The 19,821-nt window shown below is 48.6% G+C and overlaps 1 protein-coding gene across 1 annotated transcript in view; it reads right to left on the reverse strand.

Moving 5' to 3' along the window:
- Positions 1-17,162, reverse strand: part of SGPL1 (sphingosine-1-phosphate lyase 1) — a 30,679-nt gene extending 13,517 nt beyond the window's left edge. Inside the window, exons 1-5 of the mRNA XM_084264800.1 lie at positions 17,158-17,162; positions 8,466-8,631; positions 5,892-5,959; positions 2,520-2,667; positions 468-547 (exon numbers count right to left, since the gene is read on the reverse strand). Of these exons, the coding sequence (XP_084120926.1) occupies positions 468-547; positions 2,520-2,667; positions 5,892-5,959; positions 8,466-8,631; positions 17,158-17,160 (465 nt within the window). The 5' untranslated portion in view covers positions 17,161-17,162. The remainder of the gene's footprint in view (positions 1-467; positions 548-2,519; positions 2,668-5,891; positions 5,960-8,465; positions 8,632-17,157) is intronic.
- Between the last annotated feature and the right edge of the window lie 2,659 nt (positions 17,163-19,821).

A 19,821-nucleotide genomic window follows, 5' to 3' on the forward strand; every position in this document is an offset into this window, starting at 1 on the left:
CAAGAGGAATTCAGTTTTTCTCAGCGAAGCTGTTCCAGTCCAATATCCCAGAGACTCCCAGTAACAGGACAGCCACGGATGCTTCTGCTCCAGCCTGCAGCAAAGGCACATCTGTCAGGGGAGCTTGCTGAAGCTGATCTATGGCAATTTCATCCCTCCTACCATTCCCTGAATTACTGTCAGCACCAGTTTCCAGTACACTTGTAGCCAGCTTCTTAACTTTCTTACTCAAAACATATCTTCTCATCCGATTGGATCCCAGTTGTCTGCTTTGAGGGACCATCCAAACGCTTTGCTAATGATTCCCATTCCATCTATGTTTACCCTAGGCTCTGCCTTCATAGTTGGGTTTAGATCTTCCCTATTTATTCTGAAAGATGCTGGAACAGCATTGAAGGGTTTCTGGTCACCCTGAAAATGTTGAGGATATCTGCAAAGATGGAAAGGTCCAACTGCTCATGTTTTACCTTCACTAGCAGACGGGTGAGTTTCTCTTCGCCGCTGTACACAGTCCCTGAAACCTTCCCATCCTGCCAACGTACATCTCCTGAAAGAGAAGGGAGAGCACACTGCTCACAAATGCAGCCCTTCTCAGAAACCACAAACCAAGTCCTCCCACCAGTTCTGTGGATGGGCATTCAGCTTGGGAGATTTCAGAGACAAGGAACGTGTATGACACTTGTGCCACAGAGCTAGCTGCGTGCAACGCTAAGCCTCTGGCATCGTGCACCCCGTGAGCTCCACAAACACCAAGTAAAAGACTACAGTGTCAGCACCTAAACAAGATCTAGCTGCAGCAAGCAGTTATATTAATACTAAATCCACTTACTCCCCCAACTGCTGCCCAGCCACCCGAATTCTTACAGCGGGTACAGTCAAGGCTGTTTTCACAGAGCACCCACCACCACTGTGAGCTGAGACGGAAAGGCCACACTTGTGTTGCTAAAACCTACAGTGCCAGGTGCCTGGATTAAATCTCACCTAAAACATGCCACTGCAGCTTTACCCAGTGACAGCAGGTGGATGGAACAGCATCAGCATTTAAAAGTCATTTTCATCCTACTGCCCAATGTAGCGATACTTAACCAACTAAGTTTTTGCCTCCCCAAACACCCCAGCAGTGTATTTCTGCTTGTTTTGGTTATTTGCTCTCTCCTGTTAGCATCCTTCGTGGGAACAAAGCCACAATCCAACCCTCATTACCAAACAACTTCCAAAGAGGAGTGCACATGGGTAGGAAGGAGAGGCACACAGGGAGAGAAGAAACAAGGAATGAAGAACCCAGTAAAGGAAGGAAATAATTGTTCTGGGGGAATGCAGACAGAAGCTACATAAGCAATAAACAGAAGTAGAAGAGAAGGAAGTTGTTACAAGATCCTCAACTGCAAAACTGTTTGCTTCTGAATTTGGAGTGGATGCCCTGTTCGAGCAGAAAATTCAAGGCATTTCTCAATCCGGGATAGGAGCCAGGCAGTCACATCATCTCCTCTGGATGGCAAGTCACCCAAATTCGCTCATTATGGGCAATCAGTACATGGATTAGTCTGAGAGAGTTGGGCTTGTTCGGCCTGGAGAAGAGAAGGCTCGAGGGGAACCTTATAGCAGCCTTCCAGTACCTGAAAGTGGCTACAGAAAAGCTGGGGAAGGACTGTTCGCAAGGACATGGAGTGACAGAACGAGGGATGATGGTTTTAAACTCAGAGAGGGGAGACTTAGGTTGGATATTAGGAAAAAGTTCTTCAACATGAGGGTGGTGGATCACTGGCACAGGTTGCCCAGAGACGTGAAGGAGGCCCCATCCCTGGAGACATTCAAGATCAGGCTTGATGGGGCTCTGAGTGACCTGACCTAGCGAAGATGTCCCTGCTTACTGCAGGGAGTCGGACCAGATGGCCTCTAAAGGTCCCTTCCAACCTTACACATTCTATGATTCTATGAATCAGGGTGGAAATATTTACATGAATGAGACAACTCTAAGTTTCAGACACCAGTTATGTGGACTCAAGCCAGGAGAACATAACTACCTTCCTTAAATGGTATTTTCACAGTGCAAAATACTATGACTTTGATTAAAAGAGGCAGTCTGGGAAATTCCCTAAAAATCCTGCTTGGAAGTTGGGGACTTATCACAAATATTCCCTGAGGCTTCACAGAAAAGACATTTCTGGTAAACGTCAAGCATCAAGGCAACTGCTCAGAAATATTATCAACAACGCATTCAAATAGCTTCCTTCGTATTTCTCCTCAGCTCTTCCATCATAGGTCTGTAAGTCTGGGGTAAGGGAAGGGATGAAATTTCCCTGTAAACACCCAAATACAGTATTAGACATCATGAATTCTGACCTTAGTCACTTCCAACAGGAAAACAGACAAAAATCTGCAAGCAGAGAATATCAGAGAATAAATATTTAAGATGAAACCATGAGCAGGAGTCATTAGATCTCATTTAAGTGAGTAAGTCTAATGTTAGGCCTATGAAACAGACCCACCTCCGCTGCTGTACAGGCTTGCACTCCTACCTTTTGAGCTGTACTCTTTCATCTTCTCTAGCACTTCAGGCTGGCTCATGCCTTGTTCCGGCAAGGCTTTGATATAATCCTTTTCATCTTTCAGGAAGGATAAACTTGAAGTGACATCGTGCAAGGCCTCATCGATCTTCTTTTGAATCTAAAAAGAAAGGAAAACCCTATCAACAACAGCACTGGCCACATTATAAGTAATTGCTGAGTACATGCAAGGTTGAACTCACTACCTACATCCATCCCATCGAGCAGAAGGAACTGTTGCAGCTCTACGACCACAACATGTATCAGAGTTGACAGCCACACAGTTCAACTCTCCCATCCTACCAACCTCTCCCTCCAAAAACCAAACTGCCTGGAACGGTGAACTGGCACACACTAAGTCTCTAAACCAGACTGGTAATTGCTGAAGAGAATGCCAGCTGGAACAGCCCAGACCCATGCCAAGTAACTGCTACAGATGATTGTGGAGAGTAGAGAGGGAATTGTCCTCCCTGTCCCTGCTGGCCACCCCTCTGCTGATGGAGCCCAGGATACCATTGGCCTTGCGAGCTGCAAGAGAACACTGCTGGCTCATGTTAAGTTTCTCATCCACCAGAATCCCCAAATCCTTCTCAGCTGGGCTACTCTCAAGGAGCTCTTCTCCCAGTCTGTATCTATGTCTGGGATTCTTCTGGCCCAAGTGCAACACCTGACACTTTGCAGTGTTGAACCTCATTAGGTTCACCCGGGCCCACCTTTCCAGCCTGTCAAGATCCCTCTGGATGGATTCCTTTCCTTCTATTGTGTCAACCACACCACTCAGCTTGGTGTCATCTGCAAACCTGCTGAGGGTGCACTCAATTCCATCATCGATGTCATCAATAAAGATGTTAAAGAGCACCAGTCCCAAGACAGACCCCTGGGGGATCCTGCTTGTCACCGGCCTCCACCTGGACATAGACCCATTGACCACCACCGTTTATCTACGTTCTGTCAACCAGTTTCTTATCCACTGGATCGTCCACCCATCAAATCTACATCTCTCCAATTTAGAGATAAGGATGTGGTGGGGGACTGTGTCAAAGGCCTTGCACAAGTCCAGGTAGATGACATCAGTTGTCTTCTCTTTATCCCCCGATGCTGTCACTCCATCATAGAAGGTCACCAGATTGGTGAGGCACGACCTTCCCTTGGTGAAGCCGTGCTGGCTGTCCCAGATCACTCACTCATCCCTCATGTGCTTCAACATGTGATCCAGGAGGATCTGTTCCATGATCTTCCCAGGCACAGAGGTGAGGCTCACCAGCCTGTAATTCCCTGGGTCTTCCTTGCTCCCCTTCTTATAAATGGGAGTGACGTGACCCTTTCTACAGTCCCCAGGGACCTCGCCCGACAGCCACGACTTTTCAAATATGGTGGAGAGCGGCTCAGCAACCACATCAGCAGCTCCTTCAGGACCCTGGGATGCATGTCATCCGGCCCCATAGACTTGCAGACATTCAGCCTCATGAGGCGGTCTCAGACTTGCTCTGCCCTTACAGTGGGGGGGGATTTACTCCCCCAGTTCCTACCTAGAGGTCCAGGGATGCAAGGTTCTGGGACCTGAGAATTAGGAGAATCCTGGCTGCCAGAGAAGACTGAGGTAAAGAACTCATTCAGTACCTCAGCCTTCTCCACATCAGTTGCAGCCAATTCTCCTTTCTCATTTACCAAGGGGGGTACACTCTCTTTGGCCTGTCTCTTCAGGCCAATGTACCTGTAAAATCCCTTGTTGTTTTTAACATCCCTCACCAAGTTCAGTTCCATCTGTGCCTTGGCTTTCCTGATGCCATCTCCGCAAAACCAAACAGCATCCCTGTATTCTTTCCAGGCAACACACCCTTGTTTCCAGAGCTTGTACTTGCCTTTCTTTTCCCTCACTTTGGCCAGCAGGTCCTTGCCTAGCCATGCTGGTCTCCTGCCCTTCCTGCCCACTTTCTTATTCAGAGGGACAGAGAGCGACAGAGAGCTCTTGAGCTCTCAGAAAGGCATCCTTAAAGAGTAGCCAACTTTCCTTAATGTTTCTGTCTCTAAGGACCACCTCCCAGGAGATCTTGGCCAACAAGTCCTTAAACAGCCTAAAGTTTGCGCTCCTAAAGTTCAAGGTCCTGATCCCACTCTTCACCAGGCCCACATTCCTTGAGCTCAAAAACTCAACTAGGGCATGGTCACTGCAGCCCAGGCTGTCTCCAACCTTAACACCTTTAATGATCTCCCCCACATTGGTGAGCACCAGGTCCAGCAATGCATCACAGTTAAGAAATCTCTGCTACAGGCACAGCTGGGAGGTTTCTTTCCTCTCACCCACACCTTAGGTTCAGACTTCTCCCAACACATTGGAGACACTCTTTTTCCAGGGAACACAGGTGACAAGATATCAGCAGCTTTAAAGACTTTTGGACATTGGAATGCCTCAAAGTCAAGGTCTCCTGAAAGCAACTGATAGGTTATCATGTACCAGTCCAGCAAAGAGCAGAAATGGTACACAGATAGGACACACCAGGAGTCCTTTGGCACAGGATTGCTTAACAGCACTCATCCCAGGAAGGTAAGTCTGGACAAAACAGGGAATGTATACAAGAGGCTCAGAAGGTGTCCTTTGCCAATGGGCAGACATCAGATACAAGCAGAAGAGAACAAGTAATTAATTCCTCTCATCAACAACATTCAAGTCAGAGGGTGAAAGCTGGGGCACTTCAGATGACATAAAAGGGGCTGGGGTGAGAAACTTGGGAACCACTTCCATAGAATGCTTTGGGTTGGAAGGGACCTCAAAGATCATTTAGTTCCAACCCCCTGCCACAGGCAGGGACACCCCCCCATCAGCCCAGGGTTCCCAAAGCCCCATCTAACCTGTCCTTGAACACTGCCAGGGATCCAGCAGCAGCCCCAGCTTCTCTCGGCACCCTGTGCCAGGGTCTTAATGCCCTCACAGGGAAGAATTTCTTCCTGAATTCTCAACCACAAAGTTGTTAACGTGCCAAAACATGCTGACATTCACAATTTCATAGTTTTATGCCAAACACTAAAGCTTGTCTCATTTTGATGATCACACAGACTTCCAATGCCTTTGTGTTCTAACTGCTAATAGGTATCCAAGCTCTAATCACAGCCAGTCACCTGATGAAATAACTTCTGTGTCGCACAACAAGCACCTGGCTCTCTCTACACTTGCCTGAGAAAAAAACACTGTTGCTTCAGAAGAACAAATCCAATTCAATTTTATTTGTAGAAGAAGGGGCCAGACTATCTTCTTAAAAATCTAACAGTGAGGAAACATTCCTGCAGAATCCTGCACCTGAAGCCAGGACCTGGGTCAACACTAAGGCAAGCTGTTCAGACACTTACTATCGCCCCCACGAACGGCATTCTCCTCAGCAGTTTGAAGAACTGTTTCTTAGTTCGGGATGTTAAACCTGAAAGATAAAAGTCAGAAATTAGCCTGAGACTGAAGGAAGAACACACACAAAAAAATAAAAATCAAACACAGAACTTCTGGAGATCCAGGAAGCTTTGAACTTCTGATATAGCCCGTGATACAGGCTCAGCATTTCCAAGCAGAGCTAAACCAACGCAGGGACCAAGGGGACACGGTGAAACAGGTGAGCACTGGAGCAAGCCTCTGCCAGCACCTGCAGCCCATGCAGACAGACAGAGTGATGACCAAGAGAAAGACATCCGTGCTGAAGCAGGTTTGCTAGGGAGTGGCTTGTGACTCTGTGAAGGACCAGGCTGGAGCAGTCTGGGCTCGAGAGACTTGAGGCACACTGTGATTTGTGACTGTCCACCATAGCAGTGACCCACACCAGGGCAGCTGGTGAAGAGCTGAAGCCCCGTAGGAAAGGACTCATGTTGGAGAAGTTTGTAGAGGACTGTCTGCTGTGGGTGGGACCCCATGGTGCAGCAGGGGAAGGGTGTGAGGAATGACACTCGAGTCAAGAAGGAAAACAACTCGTGACGAACTGACCAAAACCCCATTCCCTGCCCTTCCCCATCCCACAATGATGGGGAGGGGAAGAAGGGAGTGAAATCATGACTCAAGTGAAGTTTTGCCTGCGACACTGATTACAGAATGATCTCTCCCTGTCCTTATCTCAATTCCTAAGCCTCTCGATATATATCGTCTCCCCTGTCCAACTGAAATGGGGAGTGATAGAGCAGCTTTGGTGGGTGTGTGGCCTCCAGCCAGGGCTAAACCACCACAGCATGCAAGAGCAAGGTTCAGACACAGACCATGCCACAGAAACATCCCGCTTGCAGCACAGCAGCCATCTGTAGGAATCCCCACTCTGACTCCTTTCCTTCCTTACAAGGAAATTTGCACTTGGGGAGTTTTACAGGAAAGAGCGACTTTAGGATTTGCTAATGGAAAAGGTCTCCAGCAAAAGGGGAAAATGCTTTTTTGAAATTATTTTCTGCATCTTCAAGGCAGAACAGTACTGCAAGATGACAACACTCATCAACATGCCACAGGCTCCTGGCCCAGAAGAGGGAAAAGTAGTTCAGCAATAACAGGGCAAGGGTTTGCCCCGCATCCAGCCATCCGATATAGGAAAAGGCCTGAAGCAATGGGAGGCAACTTGAGGGAAGAGCAGAAGTGACAGAAATTACTGATGACAATGACTGGAAAAACTCCCAGGATAGCTCTAAAGGCAGGAATGAAAGCAGGATGACACAGATGCTTTATAGCCACCAGCAATGCCTTGCAAGTCCTACAGGCATTCCAACCAAGCGCCAGCAATTGCAGGACACACCAATAAATAACTAAACCAGCTTTAAAAATCAACCATTTGAGGACTTCACAATTGTATCATTCCTCTCCCCCATTCATATCTGTCACTTCACACATGTTTTGAGAAGCTATGAGAAGGACAGTGACTGCAGTTTGGCTCACCCTGTATCAAACACTCATTAACACTGACAGTAACATTCCCATCGCACATTCCAGCATGAACACTGTTTCATTAACAGCTTCCCCTGTGGAAGAACACCACAAACTCCTGTAAAATTCAGACAATCTAATCAGATCTTCAAAGCTGTGAGTCAATACTTTAAAATACTGTGCAACAGCCAAATACTAGCCAAGAAGCTAATATCACCCAGAGCTGCAAACCATTTTGTTCCTTCCACAACTGAGTAGTAGGAACATCTAACTCCCAACTTTCAAAAGGAAAAAGGCTGGTTGAGGAACAGAGAGGCACAGAAGCAAACATCAAGTTAAAACTAGGCTATTTTAACAAACTGCCACTGGAGTGTAACCCTAAGGCCTGTGGGAACTGCAAACCACCATGTCCTCCTCAGAGATCTCTGCCCATCACACAGCCAGAGAGAAACAAATTATATCTCCCTGAAGAGCTGTCAGTATCAGAAACTGCTCAAAACAGGAAGCTGCTCTGCAAAAACAACAAAAAAAAGATAATGGCACGTGGTATTGTGTTGATTTATATCCTGAACGTCCTGAGGATGAAACATGCCTTGAAACATGCCTCCAGACATTGAATCAAAACCACATCTCCTCCACCAAGTAGGAAGAGAAGCAAGAGTTACCCAGATACGTTTCACCAGTGACTAAGCTCACAAGAACCCAGTGCTCAGCTGAATCTCCCCAGGCTCTGAGCAAGAGAGCGCCGAAGCAAGTAAATGGTTTAGCCAAAAGCAAGAAGACCAGAGGAAGGGAAGGAGATGCAGGTGCATTCCAGGCTGACCCTACCCCCCCTCTGAAGGAATGGAGGAGTTTCATTGATCAGACAGGCCTTGACCTTAATTTAGAAGAGGTGTTTGTTAATACTGATTGACAGCAGAAGGCCTGCATTAACAGGCATTCAGCCTCGCTTCCTCCTCTTCCCTCCACAGCTTCAGAACCCCGTTCCCCCCTCCCTTCCCTCCCCCAACATAGGAAAATCCCCTGTTTCAAACACTTACTCTCAGACTGGAAGAGGAAGCCGTGCAGCCATACACTTAGAAGCGTAGAAGAAAACGTCAGGCCCACCAGCTGCCAGGGTTCAAGCCCAGCACACCGGGCATTCACAAAGCCCGTTGCCTTCTCCCAGTACATCTGGAAGATTTCCTTGTAGGGAGTAATGGCATCCTGCACAGAGGGAAACAAGAACGGTATTGAGAGGAGTTCAAACAGGACACACCAATGGGGCATCAAGAAGTTCACTGGTCTATTGTCTATTTTAAAAGGAGCTTTTTAGGATGCAGACCTCCTGCTTTCCTTAATCCCTGTAAACAGAACAGGTAGGAGAGAGTTGTCATTCATTTTCTACTGATAAAAATACGTATCTGGAGAGATTTCAAACATTCAGAGAGAAGGGCAGAGCGCAGACTTCCAAGACGGGCAAGCTTTGTGGTCCCAAAGCTCAACCCCAGATTTTATCACAGCCCAAGACACAGAAGTGTGTCCATCTCAGCACTCTTCTCCAAGGAATTATCAGGTGGCAAGGGAAGACTGAAAATCTGTCAGAGGAGCCACCATTCATCAGGTACCACCAAAACAGGTCTATTAAGTACTCAGGGCTAGATTTTTAAAGATAGAAGTACTCAGTAACTCCTTAAGTTTAATATTAAATTAGTACTTTCAATACAAAGGAAGGATGTAAGAGACAAACATTGCTGTTGCCAGAAAAAAAAACCCAAACCACACCACAGCAAAGTGTGATACAATAACAGTTAAAATGTCAAGCTAGCAAGTACTGTCAGGACAGAGCCCAAGTACCTCATCAGTATCTTCACAGCACACTCTCTTCAAGAGTCTCAGAAGATCAGGGTGAGAAAAACAAATGGATGTACACAATGGAAAAATGTAATTTTTTCCAGAAACAGGGGCCTTCAGTACAACTCTCTGGAACAAAAGGCTTCCAGAGATAAGAACGACCTAAGTAACCCCACCTTGTTTGGAGCTATACCCAAAAATAACTATAGGGGGGACTGTTGCACATTACAGACAAAAGCTTGTGCATTTCACTGTTTTTAAAACTTCAGCCACCCCTCAACACTCTTCCCAACCCTTCTCCTCAGTTTAACCCACCATCAAACCTAGTCTACCTGGGCAGCATCTTTAGCTCTACAAAGCTTCACCCTCCAAACCACAGAGAACATCCTCAATACCAGTGCCATCGTACTCAGTGGGTTTACAGCTGCTTGCAGAGATAGATATAAATAAACCACTAAATTAAAAGCTGCTTAAACTTCCCTTCTCAGATAAAATAAATCCCAGCAAAATGCCAGTGTTACCCCATCACAGAAAATTAATCTCACCCATGGCCCAGCACAAGCTGAAGGGACACAGACTGAACTGGGCAAAACCAGGTCTCACTCAGCTACGAGAAGTCAAATTAGCACCCATCCCCTTGGGCAAAGGGCAATTGAAAACTACACCAGCTATTTCAGCCTTGAAAATAAGACAGCCACATACATTGCCGGGATTATGCAACATCCTACCTAATGCCCACTCACCACAAAGCTGATTTAACCCTAAAACTTCAAGAATCATCAAATGCTTTGGGTTGGAAGGGACCTCAAAGATCATCTAGTTCCACCTCCCTGCCATGGGCAGGGACACTCTCATCAGACCAGGTTGCCCAAAGCCCCATCCAACCTGGCCTTAAACGCCTCCAAGAATGAGGCTTCCACAACCCCTCTGGGCACCCTGTGGCCAGGGCCTCAGCACCCTCATAGTGAGGAATTTCTTCCTAACATTTAACTTAATCCTGCTCCCTTTCAGCTTGAAGCCATTGGCCCTTGTCCTATCCCTGCACTCCCTGGTGAACAGCCCCTGTCCCACTTTCCCATAGGACCTCTTTACATATTGGTACGTTGCAATTAGGTCCCCCAGGAACCTTCTCTTCTCCAGGCTGAAGAAGTCCAACTCTCTCAGCCCGTCTTCATAGGAGAGGCGCTCCAGCCCCCGATCATCTTCATGGCTCTGCTCTGGACTGGCTCCAACAGCTCTACATCCTTCCTGCACTGGGGTCCCCAGAGCCAGACACAGTACTGCAGGTGGGGTCCCACAAGAGCAGAGTAAAGGGGCACAATCACCTCCCTTGACCTGCTGGCCACACTGCTCTTGACACAGCTCAGCACATGGCTGTCCTCCTGAGCTACATTTTTCAGCTAACCAGAGGTGGTACTTAAATCTCACAGAGCTTGCACAATTTTCTCAGGGGCAGGGGCAGAAGTCCCTGGAAAGGTGCGTTTAACCATCAGCAGTGACTTTAGTTCATTGCCTAGGAGCAAAGGCCAGGATATCATCTGGTTTGGGATCTGCACTTGGAGGATGGAAACAGAGCTGCTAACATGCTGGTGTCTCGAGAGCTGTACTCAACTGACAGCAAGAAAATGCTGCAGCATCAAATATAAAGTGAGTCGTGCCTTTCTTTCCAGGAGATGGAGAATACTGTAAGCTATATGCCCAAAACAGACCATGACCCAGTAGACAGCGGTCTCACTTAAGTCAATGGCCAAGTTAAAACAAATTAAACCAGCAAGATACTGATTTCAGCTCTTGGAAAAAAGCTCTGAACAGAGGACCCTAAGCCAACTGCAACTTTTGGTGTCCTATCACATGCTCACCTCTGAAACCACCGCGTCCTGCAGCACGTCAGCTCTCTGCTGGGATGGGAGGCCAAAAAAAAAAGGAAGTCCACCATCTAAACACAATGAATACCAGTAGCAAATCTCACATCCTGTCACAGGGATGAGCAAACCCACCAGAAAGGCTAACACCACCAACAAGCCAACGTTCACCATCAGTTTACCCCAAGCTAGAAGCGTGCAACACCACCACTGACAGGCAGTAACTCAACAACACCTCCAAGTTTTGAACAAGCAAGGAAACATTTTTGTGGTGTTAGTCCTAAACCACTGAAGAATCTCTTTCCCTGTCTTGCTTTTGACAAATAACCTGGGACCACTCCACAAAGAAGAGTGCAACAGGGTACAGTTTCTCTCTTGTATTTCTCACTTCTTTGGGGGTTGGACCCAATGATCTCTTGAGGACCCTTCCAACCCCTATGATTCTGTGATTCTTCAACCGCACCGTGCTTCCAAGAGTTTGAAGGGTGAGACTGTTTGAGGGAGGAAGATGCAACACAGAAGGATTAAAATGCAGTACAAATCCATGTGGAAGACCAGTTAGCAGGGAAATACAACTTCTCAGCGTACTCAGCCTTTTTTTGAAGCACCTCTTTAAGAATCCAGCAAGATAGGAGAGAACTCCTTTTTCAAATTACTGACCCTATCCCAGGGGACCTAAAGGGCATTTAAGGGGTGACACTCAAGTGTACTCTGGTTGTATTGCACCCACCAACATGCGATTGCAGCCTCACTGCCACAGCCCTCCACTGCTTCCTTCTTTTATGGGGAGGAGGCAGGGCTAACTGCGCCGATGTTTTCCCAAGCCATTTCAATCCCAGCCCCTGAAGGAGCTGTGCGTAACAGTAAAAAAGCTTAAGTACAAGAGAGGGGTTTGGGGTTTTTTTCTAATTGACCTCAGCCAAAAAAAGAAACGTTAATCACGTGCAGCAAGGCAGGATGTTCTTCCAGCTTTGTGGGGACCGTAGCATCACTTCACCCCTGCTATTACCGCTCCCCCAAGCTGGGCTAAAGACAAGGAGCGGGCCTGGTTTTCAGCCTATCTGCATGACAGAATTTCACATTAGACAATAAACTGCTTATTTGTGAAGGCATCAAAAATAAAAGAAAAGGTTTCCCTTTCCATTACAGGAGAGCAGGCAAGCTGGGTTTATTTCCTTAAGAGAATCTCCCCCCCCTGCAAAGCTTCACAAAACACAGGATTATTTTTGAAGCAGTTTAAAAGCTCAATTTATGAGCACGATGAAAAACACTGGGGGAAAATCTCCACTGGAGGATTTGGTTTTAATTCTCAGAGCATTAAGACAGACCCAAGTATCAGATAAAATACTAATTGCTATCATTAAGACTCGCAGCATTTGTTTGTACCGATATTAATGCACTCAGCAACCCAAGCAGTTTACATATTGAATTTTTAGCTCCAGAGATTAGGAATAGATCCTTAGTACTTTATTTCTAAAAGCCATTAGCTAGCTGAGCTGGTTCCAGGGATAGCACTTCAGCCACTACAAAAGAGGACAAATTAACTGCAGTAATGCTCTTCTGTCCCAGTGGATAGAAAATGCGGTGGGGAGGGGGGTTAATGCCAAAGCTAACGAGAGCACATTTCACAGTTTTGCCAGGGCAGCATTTCCTCAGCTGCGAGTTTTAGGACTCAAATAAACCTTTAAAAAAAAAAAAAAAAAAGGGAAGGAGAAAGAGAAAGGTAACAAACAGGAAGACCTCTGGCTTTTGTTGGGAGTGCCTCTTTCTGACACTGTATAGTGGAAGGACAGTTAAGCTTTGCCTGGGGGGGTGGGGGGGTGGGGGGGATTGAGAATAGAAAAGTTTTAATCAGCAGAATCATCCTTCCCCAGGGAGAGCATTTAAAGCAGGCCACGGAATAAAAGTAGCTTTTAAAGGCAAGTTTATTTTAAGCAACTGCACAACTGAGATCAAACAGCTTGCTGAGATCAAACCACATCCTCAGCACCACCCAGTTTGGTGTTTCCCCAAACCAGGGCCCCCCCCCCACCTCCCTGTGCCCAAACATCAATGTCTGCTTTTGCCACTTGTCTCTGCATGGCATGTCGCTAAAATCACGGCAGAGTGAGATTGCTCACAGGTCAGCTCCAATTAGGGTAACGTGTGGAATACAGGTATTGCCACTGTAATTAATGCCTGTGCTCCCATGTAACGAGTTTTTTTCCCCAGGAGAAGGCAGCCCGACTGAAAATAAACCACACAACCTGCAAGACACAGCAACTTCCTCTATTTATTCTGCTCATGAGAAGGAAGACTTCAATTAGCTGTGCCTTAGCTAACACCTCATTGCTCATACAGGCTCTGGCCACGTCCGAGCTGCATAAAGTACGCATTAGAGCTGGGTTAGCCAGGGGTAAGTACCAGACTTAAAGCCTTCAGCCAGCCAGGTTCTTGCTGGAGACAGGGATTGAGCAATGCCACCTCAGCCTCAGCGACTGACTGCTAGTTGCTGCATGTGCCTGCAGTGTTTTGATTCGCACCCCAGTAATGAATCTGCTCCCTCCCTGCCACCCCCAGCGTGACAAATATATTTACATAAGCACCAGGCAGAGAATATTTGTGAGGCAGCTCCTAATTACAGCTGAAGGCTGGGACTGCGTGCTGTGCTGCCCACCACCACCACCACCGGATGCAGGCACACCAAGTGACACCAGACATGTGATCTTGCAGAAATCAAGCATCACAAACTTTCAGATGTGCAGGCTGAGCGATGTGAAAGAAAAACACATTGAGGTAGTGTTCATCTCACCACAGCTTCTTGGTACTGCCAGTTTCTTCCCTGCTACACTTATTTCCACCAGTGCCATACCAAAACCCATTTGTCTGGGGTGTTGGGATTTTTTTTTTGCAGAGGGACAGCAATTATTTTTTGACATAATCCATGTATGCAAAATGAATGCACATGTACTATCCCACAAGCCCCGAGAGTTCAAAGGGAGTGGCCAGACAAAGGCTGATTATAGCCTCAGCACAAAAAACAAAGCAGCAGCTCAAGAGTTGAGAGTTAGCTCAGCAGCATCCTGGCTTCCACTGCAGAGAAGGGCTGTAAAATGACAACAGCAAGATGGAAAAAGGTTGACTGAAGGCTCAAAAAACATGTAGTTTTATGAGAGCCCAAAGGACTTTCAAGATTAGGTGCTATTTCAAGTTTTGCTTAACTCAAAACACGCACAATGTATTGTTACCTACAGCTCACTTCGCTAGTGTGACAAAAGCCAAGTCCCTGAGCACTTCTAGGCAGGCTCCAGGTAGCACAGGGCTCAAATCCCCTCAGAGACAGGATTCACTTGACAGACGCCCTACGTGAATGCATCTCAGGTGTCCTTGTGGGTCACCAGCTCCAAGAAGGTGCAGTTTCCACAAGAAAACCTCCTCTCCCAGCATCCCAAATATTTAGGATTAAAGAAGCACTCAAGTTCCCTATATTCTGGGACTCATCCAGACATACCTGTTCCTTCCTCTGCTCAGCATCCCCTGGGATGCTGAACACGCTCTTTCTGCACGCCTTCTGGAGAACAAAACGAGTTATTTATTTGAAACACTTTGCAAGTAGCTTGGTGCCATGCACAGGTATGAGCAGTGTTAAAAGATAAAGAGTCTTGGCAGGAGCTGCCTGGAAGCAGACAATAGGATGGCAGTTGTTCAGGGAATGGGCATCCGCAAACAGGCAGTGCTGAGACCTGGCACAGCTTCCTAGGAGGGTTATGCAAGCCTCTGACAAAACCCCTAATATCAGCACAAACTGAATGCTGCTGTTACACGTTAAGGGCTCCGATCTTGGGCAATTCTGACCACAGCGCAGAATCCTCCAAGACTATCTTATCAACATCAATGTGCAAAACTCTTTGGCCCCTGTGTTCCCTAGTCGCATGCCCTTCCCAATACGTGGCACGGATGAATCTCAATGAGCCCAGAGGGGTATGAGAGCTGGAAAAGCTCAGGAGACACGGGCTTCCGAGAGACTTTAACCCACAGATTTCTAGGAAACACAAATCTTTCCCAACAAAAGGACAAAGAAAATGATACCGCAGTTGCCACGGAAAGACCAATGTACCAGCCACTCAACAGAATCCAAGTCTCAGTGTCCAAGGGCAGCACTAAGACTTACCTCACAGCCCCCGTTGCTACGCTAAAGGGCAACAGCCATATAGACAAGGAGACTTCAGTACTAAAAACTCCAGAAGGAAGATCCACTAATACTTGAAACGGAATATCCTCGATCACCTTGGATGCAGGGAACGAGAGCAACAGTTCTCTGTTTCCAAACAGAGCAACACATCGCTCTGTTTCCAAAGCCCCAAGACCATGAACAGACCAGGCCTTCTGAAACAGCCCTCACTGCACGCTGGGGTCCATGTTGGAAGACACGTGGCACAAGAGCAGATGAGACCAAAGCTACGCAATTTTATTGCCAGATCCCTGGGTTTGGCAGAAGAGACAAGCATCCCCCCAAAATCCTTATTCACAGAAACAGGCTCTACCACATCCCTTTTACCAAGACAGTCGCGGCGAGGTTCTGATCACTGCCACCCCAGTCAAACCACACTGCACCGCAATTAAAGCCATGATTAGGTTTATCTTAACACTGCCAAACAGTGGAAGCACACGCTGGAGAAATCAAAAGGCAAGAAGCAAGGTATCATCTCAGCAGATCTTCCCCCTGCTCGGGTTAGCAATTCATCTATGACTTTTCAGGGCAGCGGCTGCGGGAAGCAAGACTAAAAAGTCTTTTTATTCATGTAGGTAGAAAAGTTTCCAGTGCCTTGCAATCCCTTCTGCTAAGGTCACAGGAAGGGTCAAAACACCATTTAGGAAAAATGCTATGTATCAGTATTACTCTATTAAAAGCTTTGGCCCCCTAAGTAAGCAGCTAACTTCGTTAGCTTTCCAGAAGCCAGGAACCAGCAAAAGCTGGTGTCTCGTCTAAAGAATAAAATAACAAACCTGCACAGGTCTTCCAGACACAGCAAGCAGCAGTCCTCCCTGTAAAGCCTTGGCACGGAGACACTACGGTGAGAAGAGCCTGACCACACAACACACTTCCAGCAACCCCAGGCCAGTCTAGACCACGCCAGGCACAAAGCGCGTGGTATTTACTCGGTTCCAAGAGAGCTAACGTTCTGGCAACCGGAATAAGCCGTGCGAACTCTCGACACTGTCAACAGACGCCAAGGCATGCCACAGGCCCTGTCTTTGTCCCCTAGGTGGGTGGAGGTGGTGACATGCTGGCGGGGCACAGCTCCATGCCAGGGTGGGAAGCGGAAAGGGTACTTGAGTGTTTTGGGCACTGACAGCCCTTCACGACCCAGGGGGAAAAAGGCAGTCACCCAGAGACGATGCTCTTACATGACTGGTGGTAGCGGCCATGATTTCAGGCACCTTCCTAGGGCGGGAGGGGGGCAGATCACACCCCTTTCTAGGCTGGAGGACTGGCGCTGCACCGGCACCAGCTGTGCTTCAAGCAATCCCGGTGGGAAACAGAGTTTGCTGATCTATTTACTTCCATTAAAAAAATACCCACAATGAACAACAACAAAGACGGCAACACGGTCTCTATCGCTCAGGTAACTTCTAGCAGAAGCTCAGGCACCTTCCCCAAAACCCAAATCGAAGCGAAACGCGTTGCTTCTACCCCCAAGGGCAGAGAACACGGGGCCTGGCCCCGTTCTGGAACCGGGCGCCCCTGGGGGGCAGGGGCAGCACCGCGCCGCCGGCAGGCCTACGGGAGGGACGGACACACACACCCCTCCGCTTCGGGACACAGCGTGGGCCAAACCCGGCTGCCGGTCCTTCCCCCCCCCCCCGCCCCCCTCCGCGCCCCGGAGGGCCTCGCTCGGCCAGGCGTCCCCTAAGAGACGACCGAGAGCCCGCCGGACCACACCGGACAAGGCCCCGGCCTGGCTGCCTTAAGGCCGGGACAGCACAGGCCGCGTCAGAACACCCCTCCGTGCGCTGGCCGAACCGGGGACCCGCCACCCCGCGCTCCCCCGCTCACCATCTTCTCCGCCGCCGCCGCCTCCCTCCTCCTCCCACGGCTTCGCAGGGTCCCGGCGGCGCCTCCCCGCCCCGGTACCGAGATTACCCGGCACCTCCCCGCCGCTCCCGCACTGCGGCGCCCCCTGGCGGACGCGCCGCGGGAACCAGGAGGGGCGGGGCCGGGGAGTCTCTCCCTCCCCACGCCCCCCGCAAAGAGCGCAGGAGCAGCTTCAAGGCCTAGGGAAAGCCCCCCTCCAAATCCCCCGCCTATATCCTTGCCTTACCTCCCCGGGGACCGAATCCCTCGCCCGCGACGCCCTCGTGGTATTTAATTCCTGGTTACCCCAGCATCCCCCTGCTCTTACCCCCCCCCATCCCCGCTCCCAAACCGCTGCTTTATGTTTTAACGCCTGCGGCCATGTGCAGACACCAGAGCAGCATTAAACCCTCTCTTGCAGGAGGTGCTAACCCCACCTCTATCCCCCTCCCCATGTGCCCGGAGTTGGGGGCTGGGGTTCAGCTGGAGCCAGCAAGACAGTGGGACAAGCCTCCTGCCATTTTTAGGCATCCTGGACAAAGATTCCACATGTGCAATCTTGAAGTTGTGGGAGGCAGTGCTCATACAAAATTAAGAAAAAGTCATCGCGTTGCTCACTATGACACTGCCAGGGGCAAGGGACCTACAGCAGTCACCCAATCCAACTGCTCCAGGCTTTAACCAAAAGTTAAGGGCAGTGTCCACATGTCTCAAGCAGGCTTGGGGCAGTGGCTGTTGCCCCAAGAAGCATGTTCCAGCATTTCACCCCCCTCTCTAGAAATAAATGCTTCCCTGTGGCTGGTCTGACCCTCCCTGACCCGAGCTTTAAACCCTTCCCACACATCCCATCACCACATCCCCAGGACAAGATCTCAGGAGCATTTGGCCCAAAATTAACCTATGGACCAGCGCCTCTGCTGCAAATCCATTGTGTTACCACCCTTCTTCCCCACCCCCACCCCGTCCCGCAACTGCTCTCCTGGGAAGGGCAGCAGGAGCAAAGTGCCCATCCCTTGGAGAACAGCACCCAAAGCCCACACTCAATCCAGTTATTAAATAGCCATTGATGTCTTGGCCAGAGCGGAAGAAGCCTACAACTGTTTAATGCCCAGCATGCCCATAGGGAGCGTCTGAGGTGTACCTTTCATCCCAAACTTCCAAACCTATTTAGAAACTCAGACGCATCATGACTAAATGTAAAGACTCCAGGTTAGTCATGTCTTGGCTTCAACACATATAAACCTCTCAAAACAGACTCAGGTGTGGCCTTTTAAATGACCACCTCCCGCATTTGAGGTGTATACACCTCTTTCGAAAGGCATATTCTAGTACCAGCTCTGGGCATTCGCAGTTAGCACAAATACTCAACCCCGCGCTGTGTTACAAGCCGTAAAGCCTCCAGCAGCTGTCACCGTGCCATCCAGGCTGCCTCCTCGCAGAAAACAGCGTCTCACACAAGTCACCAGGGAGTGCTTTTATCTCCAGAAAATTGCCCACTCGGGATTGTTTTCACAAGTATTCCTAGATACCAGATGTTCTCTTTTAGCAGAGAAGGGAACAAGCGGATCTGTGACTAACCCGCTATCAGTCTCACAAAGTAGGTCTTCTTCCTGCGTGCTTACCAAGCAAGAAAGTGTTTGAGATGACCCTGAATGTGCTGCCCTTTCTGATGGAAACAGCCTTTGGAATAAGCACCAAGGCCTCTGTGTGTGCAGGAAAGTGTTGCTATTTGAAAAAAAAAGCCTTTAAAAAAATTATGTCTGAGTAACAGCTCACTCTCAAGGGGGTGATAGGAAATTGTTCCTTTGAACATGAAAAAAGCTTCATAGGATGCTTCTCTGTGAGCCTTGCCAGACATTACATAGACCTTCGCGTAACACCAGGAAGCTGAAAGCTTGGTTTGTTTAATGTGGCTAGAAACACAGGTAGAGAGGCATACTGCATCACCCACACCCCCCATCCCCCCCATAAATACACAGGTCAGGAAGAGGAGTGGTTGGAGTGAAAGGACAAGGGTGGCATGAGTCCACAGCAGTATGGGTTGGCCCTGTACCCATTCAGGCTGAGACCTGAGAGAGGGGTTGTAGCCCTCAGAGAGGTGAGGTTCTGCCAACAGCCTTTCCCCTTCAGAGCAACAACTTACAAGCCTCAGAAGTCAGAACCCCCTCTCCAAAGCACGTTACAACAGAGGACGACAGCATCTTCACCTGGGAGACTTACTCCATGCAGATGAGCCTTTTTCCATATTCATTTAAACTAGGGTTTTGTAGTTTCCCCTGGTCCACCACACAGCTCCTCCACAACCCACTTCGAAATGGCTTTGCCCTCCTCAGGTGAACAGCTGTGCCAAAGAGGCTGCTGTCAGAGAGAAGGGAATTGCCTTTCCCAGGAGCAGCCAGCCATCCCGTGAGCTCCTGGCCCTGCCCTCCATCCATCCCCAAGAAGAGCTAGGAGCTATCTGCTTGCATGGCTTGAGCCAAACTAGAACTGGATGTAGAACAGGGCATAAGAATAAGGTGTAGAATAAAAGAGTGGGTTTGCTGGAAGATGACCACCCTTAGCATTAACACCCTCCCAGCAGTGCCAGGGCTGCACTGTCAGCAGCACCCATGCTAAAGCAAGGCTTTCACACCCCACTTTGAAGGC

This window comes from Gallinula chloropus (assembly GCF_964237585.1).
Source record: "Gallinula chloropus genome assembly, chromosome: 5".
NCBI lineage: Eukaryota > Metazoa > Chordata > Aves > Gruiformes > Rallidae > Gallinula > Gallinula chloropus.